General features: G+C 30.5%; 1 protein-coding gene across 1 annotated transcript; it reads left to right on the top strand.

Moving 5' to 3' along the window:
• Nucleotides 1-2,220: 2,220 nt before the first annotated feature.
• LOC110019648 (uncharacterized protein At4g14450, chloroplastic-like) lies at nt 2,221-2,986 on the top strand. Its single transcript, XM_020717395.1, has one exon. The coding sequence runs from the start codon at nt 2,275-2,277 to the stop codon at nt 2,614-2,616; it is 342 nt and encodes a 113-aa protein (XP_020573054.1). The 5' UTR covers nt 2,221-2,274; the 3' UTR covers nt 2,617-2,986.
• Nucleotides 2,987-11,463: the final 8,477 nt, after the last annotated feature.

Below are 11,463 nucleotides of genomic sequence, written 5' to 3' on the forward strand. Positions count from 1 at the left end.
AGAATGATGACCCAAAAATGAAAGCATTGAATTCAATGAGCTTGATTTGAGCAGGTACCGACGAACTTTTTTACTGTTGCCACTATTGAGGCTTCCTAAAAGGCCGACCGACTGTTTCTAGCCGACCGATCTACCACGGCTAAAGCGGCCGACAGCGACCATCATGCATTCGATCGTTTCAGCCAATCGAGCCGCAGCACGTCGATCTGTCAATTGTTGCCGTACCACATTCTAATTTTAATGTAAATCTAATATTAATTAGCACATAATTTGTATTAAAATCAATTTCCATATTCATCCATTCTTTTCATAACAATGTAAGCAGACTCTTATAAATAGAAAGCCTACCAGTGAATAAAATGACTTCTTCCTCCGACTCCTATGCATAGAATTACGTCTGCACTGCTCTCTCTCTCTCTCTCTCGTTCTCCTTCGCTCAGCTCTAAATCTTCGAGCATGTGTTCACAAAAGATGATTTGAGATTCAACAACAACATAATGCAACACAAAGTAAACTCACGTAAAATGTGTACAATTGACTTTAAAAAACATATGGCTATGTTTATAAGATTAAAACATTTATAAGAAAAAAACTATATACTTCAACAAAATCAATGCACACTCCATAAAAACTATTTACAATAGATTTACAATCATCACATGCAAGAAAATGTATGATAATAGGGTGAGAGATAAACATCTTCAGCACATGTACAAGTAAAAAAAGAGTTTCATCCAAGACTCTAAAAGTTGTTGTGTTAGAAGTTGAAAAAAAAAAAGAAATTATGAAGCCCGTCCCCATTGAAACGACTCTACAATTGTTGTCATATGTTACAAATGATCTCTTTATACATAATGGAGAAAATTATACGCGCATTATGATAGACGTGCATTACAGTAGAATTGATTCCGTGAAAAAGAAGAATTCAGAGGCATCAACGATATCTTCAAGAGAACATTTGCATCATGTTCGGTTCACTCTTCTTCATGGAGAGGATTTAATAGACCAACAAAATGATTGTAATCTTTAGTGCGACTAACATATTTTGGTCGTAACAATAAGTTTGCATCGACTTAGTCGATAATGATGGGCTACGAGGTCAACTAGTGTCATTGGTGTCGATGATAAGATAATATTAATCGACCTTGACATCTCTTAATAAATCAAATTAAAATTGCATTTATTTTTTTTAGAATTAAAAAAAAAAGGTAATTTGGGGTAGCTGTATGCATTAGAAGACCAACTAATAGTACATATTAAGATGAACTTGAGATGAATGATAGCATAAGAGAGTACATGATAAGATAAGCTCTTTAGTATTTGTTCCTCTTCAATAAAATTTAAGTCCTGCAAAATAATCTAAAACACAGATGTATAACTTATCATGAATTTGATATTTACATTTATAATATTTTGATTTTATAAATTTACGCATGAAAATACATATTTATTTTTATGCTGTTTAGGATTCGATTGTTATATATGTAAATAGGAAAATTTAGATGTTAAATGTAAAATAAATAAGAATTATGTGTTGTGTATGCAGTACCCCTATTTTTAATTTAGCCAGTCATGCTGCTTTAGATCAGGGCGGTTCACATCGTTTGCCCAACTTGGTTGAAAAATGCCAGTTGATCCGTTCGCACGAGTTTGTGCCAATAAACTTTTGATGGAGAGAACAGAGTTCGATCTGTCATGGGATTATTTTCCTCCAAGCCCGCATAAGCTATCTCTAGGTCAAAAACGACTTCCTACAAATAATCAGAACTATTTTGACATTTACTCTGACTACAAGCATTCTCCCGGCAGTTAAAAGTAAATTATTTTATAAGACCAATAATTCATTTAAAAATTTGGGCAATTACATATTGACCCGTCGAAATTTTTTATTTATAGATCAACCACGATCTTTGATTCATTTTTCAAATTATCACATAAATATCAAAATTCATCATAAAAATTTAATCCATAATTTTTAGTTTTATCAAATCCTCCGTAATTTTGATCGTAGTACAAATACATGGATTTTATTATTGAAAAATCGACTAAATTATTATTTATAAATAAATATCAAAATTTCAGGTGAGCTGTATTTAGTTACCGCTTAAAAATTATATATGATTGATTACTCATCAATCCCACGTGCTCCCCACATGCGCGCCATATTCTACATCTTGCTTTATATTAAGATATGCACGGCCTTCGTTTGACTAACCCACTTTTATCAATCATTGAGGGCTTTCTGGAGAACTTCTCCCGACTAGGGTTTCGGCGATGTCGATGGCGAAGTCGATGGAAGTTGCCGGCGATGGTAAGATAGGCCGAAATCAAAGCAGGCTGCGAATGCACGCCCCTTCGTCGATTCAGGTGGTTCCCACATCAGGCAGCGTGGCCGAATGGAAGGTCGCCATCCCCCTTCTTTCTCCGCTTGATATCGTTTCTATCCCCCTAACAGAAGATCTCCGGGGAAACGAGCTCGCCGTTAAGGCTGGAAAAGAGGAAGAAGCATCATCCGGTGGGAGCGAAGGAAGGGGAGTGGCCGGGCGGTGGCGGCATCCGGCGGAGCCCTTCTACTACGAACCGGCGCCGGCGTTTACTGTTCCGCACTGTACATGATAAGTTTGATCTGATCCTGTTATTGCCCTTCGGTAGATGTGAACCTGCTTCGTTTTTATAGGATCTTTGATTTTTCGCTTTTTCTTGCCTGATCGGTGATATTTGAAGCGCGAGGGTGGATATTGTGATGTTGATGAGTGATGTATGATATTAGATGGTGGAGTACGATTATGATCTTTGATCCTTTATCTACAAAGTATAAAGAATTTTTAGGGCTTTTAGGTGATGGATTAAGGAGGGCTAAGATCTGTTCCGTAGAGATTTTTAAATGGTTTGTTTAAATGAAAGTAGAGTGATTCTGTACCTGTACAAAACCCATTTATTATCCTGAAATAAGATTTGACTGGTTGTTAGAAACAGTGTAGCAGGAGGTAACTGTCCCATCAATTGCTCCAGAAGAATTCAATAGCAATCTAATTCCTGGAGCAATCCAATTCGGCCTGTGTTGATTTTCTGTTATGATTGATTGTTTGAATTTTTGGTAAGGCTGATTGCTACAGGTTCAGCGAATATGTTATAATTGGGCTGAGATTTTTGCTCAAAATTGAATCGATTTTTTGACTATGTTAGAGTTTGGATAGACCAAACAAGTCGAGTCTCGAGCTAAATTTTAAGCGCAGTACGATAATCTAGCCAATTTCGATTTGCTGGATCCGATCCAACCAGATCAAAATCAGCATATAAATACTACATATTTACATGTTTTATACATCTAAAAAATAAATAATAAATAGTTGATTGGAGCCGAGCTGGTTTTAAATAAAATGAATTTGAGCCATGGGACGATTTTGAGCTGGCATTGAATTTGGCTCGAAAAATATGAAATTTGATATCCATTTTTGCTGCTGTAAGTTGAAAGGAAATATGCTTCATATTTTGTATAGAAGAATTTTTATAGTCTACAAATATGACATGCTGATACTGATTTGATTATTATTTTGAAGATTTAGGATTAGGGCTCCTGACAAAAAAGTTTTTTGTTCGCTAACTGCTCGTCGGCTCGTTAAGTAACTTTTGTTTAAATCGTTCGTTAAGTGAACCAAACACGAAGAAATTTCTTGAGCTCGAATTTTAAATGAGTTGAACACGAACAACTCGTTGTTCGAATATGTTCGACTCATTTTAGCTGGAAATAAGAAAAAATTATATATTTTATTTATATAATAAAATATTATATAAATTTATATCTAAGTTTAAATCACTAGAACATGACTCAAGCTTGACTCTTTTATAATGGGATATGTTCGTACTCTATTTTAGCATGATTTACGAAATATTTTGCTTAAATTCTGCCAAATATAATTTATTGAGATTTTAAATTTTCTCGTATCGATAGATTTTTTTTCTTACCTTAGTGATATATATTTTTTTACGAGCACAAAGGCTCCATTTTATTGCCTTAGTGATAATTAGATGTGATAACACTGTCATTGCCAGGTCCCAAACCACAGATGTGAAAATTGGAATATTGCATTAGAGAGTAGACAGTCAACGTAAAATTTGTTGAAAAATCATGACATGAATCTTTCAGATTATTGTGTAAATGCTAGGATATCCCTGAAAGCAACGTGCTGTATGACTTGAATACAGTGAAAAATGTGCAAGGATTGCTACACCTGAGCTCAGTGTAGTGTTAATTAAACAAGAGTTCTCACATTATAGACAGATACTGATAAAGAAATTGGTCCATGAGATTAATGTTAGAATATGATTTTGGAATATAGGTACTTTCACAGGTAAATTAATGAAATTCATTTATATAATAGTCTATAGAAAGATAATTATTTTATGTATTCAAGGAACTAAAGGGGTTAGAGAAAAAACTAAGGAGAGTGATAACTTTAGTTTTAAACTTTAGTATTCAGATGAGAGTCGCATTAGTAATGTTGTATTGTTGTATGTGTAATTATATATAAGAGTTTGAAAGATAATATTGTAAAAATTAATATAATTGTAGATAATTTTATAACACTTAAGATTGTTGTTGATACTAAGATTTTTAATATTATAAGTGTTTATGCTTCTTAAGAAGGTTTAGATATATATTTCAAAGGAAATTTCTGAAATGATTTAGAAGAATTAATACAAATGATATATCTTGAAGAAATAATTTTTATTGGAGGAGGTTTAAATGGAGATATTGGTAGAGTGATAAAAAAATTTGGGAATATTCATAGTGGCAACGATTTTGAAGTGATTAGTGAAAAAGGTAGAGTCGTATTAAATTTTGTTTTAGCATATGCTTTTTTTATTGTTAATATTTTATTTAAGAAAAGAAATGAGTGTATTATTACTTATAAGAATGGATCTAATAAAATACAAATTGATTATTTTCTTATTTGAAGAAGAGATCGTCAAGAATGTAAAGATTAAAAGATCATTCTAACTGAGAATTTTAGTACTTAACATTGATTATTAGTTTTGAATTTTATGATGAAGAGTTGTAAGATAAAAAATATTAGAAATCATTGTGATAGAATTAGATGGGACACCCAAAAAATACAAATAAAATTATTTTTATAAGTAAATATTAAAATTTCAAATTTTTGGACGTTTATGAAGAAGCAAATTCTTTGAAGGATAAAGAGTTGAAGATTTACAAGATAAAAAATACTATGAATTATTGTGATAGAATTAGATGATGATACCTAAAAAACACAATTAAAATTATTTTACAAGTAAACTTTTATGATTTGAAAATTTGGGATCTCCATAAAGAGTTAAATTATATGTGGGATAAAGTAACACACTATTAAAGAAGTGACAAAAAATATACTTGAAATATCAAAAAGAAAACTTTCTATAAATAAAAGTAGTTGGTGGTGGAATAATAATGTGCAAGAAAAAATAAAATATAAGAAGTTTTGTTATAAAAAATTGTTTAATTGTAAAAGTTTAGAGAAATGGTAAAAATATAAGGTGCCCATAGGGAGTTTAAGAGAATAATTTGTGACGCTAAAAATTCTGATATTAGTGATATTTATAATAGATTAGATACTAAAGAAAGTGAAAAATACATGTATAAACTAGTCAAACAAAGAGAAAAAGAAAAGTAAATATTTAACTTAAGTGTATTAAAATTTAAAATCAAAAAGCGTTTTTTTTTAAAGATATTCAACATAGTTAGGTGAGCTATTTTGATAAATTTTTCAATAAAGTTTCCGAAAACACGATTGACCTTTAGTGATCATAATGTCATTAATAATAAAAAAATATTTTATTTTTATCATCACATTAGTAAAAAAGAAGTTGAGCATGCTTTAATGAAAATCGATGGTGAAAAATCAGTAGGACTTAATCATATCCCAATTGAAATATGGAGATATTTAGGAGATTTGGGAGTTTCTTGGCTTACTAAATTCTTTAATATTTTTTTTATAAACTAAAAAAATGCTTGAGGAGTTGAGGAAGAGTATTTTGATCCCATTTTTAAGAATAAAGAGGATGCACAAGAGTGTATAAATGTTAGAGTAATTGAGTTGATATATTATAATTTATGATTATGAGGGAGGGTAATTGAACTTAGGTTAAAATGTGTTACAAAGATTTTTCATAATCAGTTTGGATTTATGCAGAACAAGTCTACTATGAAACTTTTACATTTATTGAGAGGTTTGATGGAGAAGTACAAAGGGAAACATATGATTTTTATTGATTTAGAAAAAGCTTATGATAATGTTCTAAGAGAAATTCTTTGGAGAGTTCTAGAGAAGAAGGGTGTTGATAGGGATTATATTCAAGTCATTAAAGATATGCATACTAGAGCTGTTAGTTGTGTTCGAGGAGGAGGATTGACCAAATATTTTCCTATTTTATTTGGATTACATCTGGGATCGGGTTTAAGCCCATGTCCTTTTGCTTTAGTTATGGATGTTTTTACTGGATATTTACAGGAGAATATACCTTGATGTATACTTTTCGCTGATGATATCCTTCTTGTAGATAAGACTAGAGAAAGAATTTAGGGAAAACTAGAGAAAGAATTTAGGGAAGAGAAAGAATTTAGGGAAAATTTGAATTATGAAGGTTTACATTGGATTCTAAAAACCCTTGTTTTAGTAGAACTAAAATCAAATACATGGAATGTTATTTTAGTAATAGTAGTTCTAGTGAAAGAGTTGTAACTAAGGTCTATTGTTCATAGTGATGGGGATATAGATGGGGATGTTATTAATAGAATTCAAGTTTGTTGGTTTAAGTGGATGAATATTGTGTGATAGAAAGTATTGCTTACACCGAAAGAAAAATTTTACAATTTACAAGATGGTGGTGAGACCTACAATGCTCTATAGCGCAAAATGTTGGCCTTTAAAAGAGAAACATAAAACAATTTTATGTTTTGTCGAGATGAGAATGCTTAGGTGGATGAGTGGCTTGACACATAGAGACAAAATACCAAATAAATATATTCGTGATAGGGTTGGTGTAGAGAGTTGTCTTAAATGGTTTGGTAACGTTAAACCACGACTATTTGATGATCCAGTTAAAAGAGTAGATGTTTTAGATTCGACTTATGTTAAGAAAGACAAAGTAGACCTAGAAGGACTTGTGCATATTGTAAAAAAAATGAGCTTAATATGTTACAATTAAATGAAAGTATGACACTCGACTTATGTTAAGAAAGGCAAAGTAGACCTAGGAGGACTTGTGCATATTGTAAAAAAATGAGCTTAATATGTTACGATTAAATGAAAGTATGACAATGAAAGTATGACACTCTATATGACATAATGGAGAAATAGGATTCATGTAACCGGCCCCACTTAGTCGGATAAAGACTTGTTGTTGTTGTTGTTGTTGTTGTTGTGTTGATGATTTGATGTGATATGAAAGATTTGGGTGCTACAAACTTAAAATAGTATAAATGTAACAAATAAAGTTCAGGTGTTGAATAAGTTAATACATGGGAATCAAGTGGTATGAATATAAATGCCCCTTATTTGGAAAATTTACATATTTAAAAGGCATATATTTGAAATATTTGCAGCCAAACAACTTTTAATTTAAAAAAAAAAAAAAAAAAAAAAAAAAAAACAAAATAATAAAGTAAGCATAGTTAGTATTTTCTTAACTTAGAATGAAATATAGCCCCATTTTTTGTTGCTTTCGAGTCAAAATATCCATTAGCATTTCTCTACCCCAAAATCTCCTACCAACTGAAGCCATTTTGGACAATTTCAACAAAATTTATTTTACAGACAAGTTCTATAGTTCTATTCGATTATAATTTATTCTTTTCCCTCAAATTTCAATGATGTTTTAAGCTGGTTTTCTTTTTATTTTACATTTATTAGTATATAACAATTGTAAGAAAGTTGATGTGAACTTATTAGAAGAAACAAAAAAACGTTAGACTACTCATAATCTTTTTCATTTTGTTTGAGATGGGGCCTAAATCTTGCCAAAATGTTAACAATGATGATGCTTACATTAATTGGCATGGCCCAAGTTATTAGAAAGCTTCTAAACAACAAGGCAACAATAACATCAATAAATAAATCTCTTTTTGTAAGGCAGTGGTTTTCAAATACAATGGAATGAATTAGTAAATGAATTTCAAATATATAGTTATTTAATATTGCATTTGGAATTCTTCGGACCAGAAAAGCCAACCAAACAACCCTATTAAGTGAAAACCAAAGTCAACATATCAGAAGTATCTAATGAATAAGATTATCATAAACAATTTGTCATTCGTGAATAGCTCATGTTCAGCTCGCGAATTTGTTAATATCATGTTTGTTTGTTAAACGAACAAGCTGAAAGTGAAGAACTTTTTAAGCTTGGTTTATAAATGAGCTGAACATGATTATACTTTTGTTCTATTATACTCAGCTTATTTTTGTTAAAATTAATTAAATGATAGAATAAATAATATTTTTTCTATAATAATTTAATATTGATATTTTATGTTGTATTAAAAAATATTAAATTTTATGAATGTCATTCATGAGTTATTTTTGAAGGCAAATATATTTTAAATAAATTTCGAACAAATTGAACACAAACATTTGTCAAGTTTTCTCAAACTCGACTCTTTTACAATCCTACTACTGAATAAGAATTAAGGACCCAATCATCTAATGGACGGATTTGAATCAGGTTCTCTTACCTTAACAATCTATTGCCATATATATAAGTGGATTTAAAAAATGCTTAAAAATCATATCAGCTTTAGGGTGGAATACATCAAAGTCAAGATAGATTTGGATAGGTAGGAATAGGATCCTAAGATCATCATAAGATTTTTCAATTAGGTAAGATTAATACTTAATTAAGGGTTATTATCATCTTTAATTATCGAGATGGTAATTAATCCTCATTGGCTTTTATTTTGTTTATTTATTATTCATTTCTTTAAGTAAACTCATATGGGGGCCTCCCCACCCTTTATGCCGTACCTAAAATATAAAAAATAAAATACCAGATATGAAGATGTGGATGGTTGATATAAATTAAGAATCATTGTTAATCGCTTTCCTAATTATGATTAGTTATACGACCAAGTCATAATGTTGATTTAGTTAGTTAAACAACTTTTATGGCCCTGCCCTCACGTAATCTTTGACTATTTATATGAGACCGTTTTAATCATATAATTATAGAAGTATCAAAATAATTCTTTATTATTTTAAAATTGAGCTATAATTGTTTCCTATGAATAGCCCGGGACTGCTCTTTAAGGCCCAAATTAGAAAATTCGAAAACTAGTTTGACACTTCTATGAATAGCCCGGGACTAGGGCTGTCAAAACGACTTGTTGTTCGCGAACAGCTCGTGTTCGGCTCGTTAATTTCGTTCGATAAGTTAACGAGCCGAACACGAACTAAGATGTGTTCGTTCGTGTTCAACTCGTTTTCGCTCGAAATACTGCTCATCTATATATATATATATTGGTGAGTAGTGTTTTTAAAAAAATTAATTGACTGTAAGGCTACAAAGATGTAAAATCAATTAAAATTATTAATTAAAAAAATAAAATAAAAATATATTAAATTATATTTAAATCATGTTTTAATATAAACAATAAGAATAAAATTTTGCTCCAAAGCTTAACATCCTACGACTGCTTGATTGGGGTTATCAAAACGACTCTTTGTTCGCGAACAACTTGTGTTCGGCTTGTTAAGCAAACAAGCCGAACACGAACACACTTTTTGAGCTCGAAATATATCGTGTTCGGCTCGTTTACACCCCTACCCGGGACTACTCTAGCGAGCACTTTACTCTTGTATCAATATGTGATATGGCTGTGTCATTAATGATTTTTTTATGTTATATTTTAAAAAAACTCAAATTAAATGATTTTTTTTAGCTGATAAGAATAAATGTAACTAATTTTCTTTTAATAAGAAAAAAATTACAGATATACCACACTATTCTTATGTATCTGTATATGTAATGCCTGAACTTTCATATTTACAAGATTTACACTTTAATGCCTTAACTTATGCATTAAAATATGTATTTTGCTTTTGAAAAGTTAATAATGGTCATTTTTTATGTAATATTAAATATTTGGGTGCTGTACATGTAAATGTGCAAATTTAGTGTTTGATATGTAAATATATAAAATTTATGTGGCACATACGTAAATGCCCCTTGAAATTTATGTACACTCTTACATACCAGGAATACTTACGTTGGAGGGTGTCCACATATTTCAAATTAAATTCAATCAGGGATGAAATGTCAATTAAAAACTGATCAAATCAGTGGAAAATTAATGGAAAATTAGTGAATTTTTGCCTAATTAAAAATAGTTATAGTAATTTAAGTTGAGATTTATGAATTAATAATCTCCATAATTAAGAAAAGAATTGTTAACAAAATGCAATTGAAAAACCATGGAAGATGTTTGTTATGATAGTAAATGGTGTTTAAAGGTGTTTTGCAATAAAGTGATTAGTGTTAAATGATATTTGATTGTAAATGTCAAAAGCAAGGCAATGGAGAGTAGCTAGCTTGAACATTTTTTTGATAGGAGGAAAAGATAAAGAGACCTAGCATTAGATTAAGGTGGCTAACAAATGTTGAATGTTGATTGTTGATGATTGGCAAGCCTCACTTGATGATGTCTAGTTGGCTTGATTCTCACTATGATAAGGAGAAACAAATGGGTGACAAACAACATGAACACCATGCATTAGCATTTGGTTGATATCGAATGTTAATCATTGGCAAACTTTAAGTGATGATTAGTGTAGATAAATTTTAGACAATTGTGGATGGTTAATCGATTTGTTCTTACGATATGAGATGAGATTTAGCAATCATGAAAACTATTATTGACTATTAGGGAGCCATTGGGTCGCTTGCAAACATCAAATAGTAGTTAATTAAAAATATTAGAAGTGTAGACATGATAAACAATCAAATCACTCATTATATTAATTTAGGTGGAAATTAGATTACCAAGATGATAAGAGAAGTTAGCAGTTGATGAATGTTAGATGCTAACCGTTGGCACATACTAAGTTGTTGCTGATGTGAGAAACTACATGCGACTTACAAGATGTATGCCTAATATCAATTCATCGATCATTTGTAAGTACACAATGCAACACAATCAAACTCGTTATATCAAGGTAGATCACCATGTATCAAGGTCACATCCATTAACCAAGATCTATTTGAAGGAAACTTAATTTATTTAATTTATTTCAATTTATAGAAACATAGATCTACTAATATCATCAAAATATTATAATAGAAATATTTAAATTTTATTCAGACCATATCACAACTATACAATAAAAAGAAGCATATATAACAATCTTGAGTTAATATCTCTATCAATAATATATATATATATTAGTTAATGATTGGTAGGAAACATAAAAAAAT

This window comes from Phalaenopsis equestris, unplaced genomic scaffold (assembly GCF_001263595.1).
Source record: "Phalaenopsis equestris unplaced genomic scaffold, ASM126359v1 Scaffold000065, whole genome shotgun sequence".
NCBI classification, from domain to species: Eukaryota; Viridiplantae; Streptophyta; class Magnoliopsida; order Asparagales; family Orchidaceae; genus Phalaenopsis; species Phalaenopsis equestris.

Coding starts and splice junctions, on each gene's coding strand:
- LOC110019648 (XM_020717395.1), top strand. CDS start 2,275: ATGTCGATGGCGAAGTCGATGGAAGTTGCCGGCGATGGTAAGATAGGC.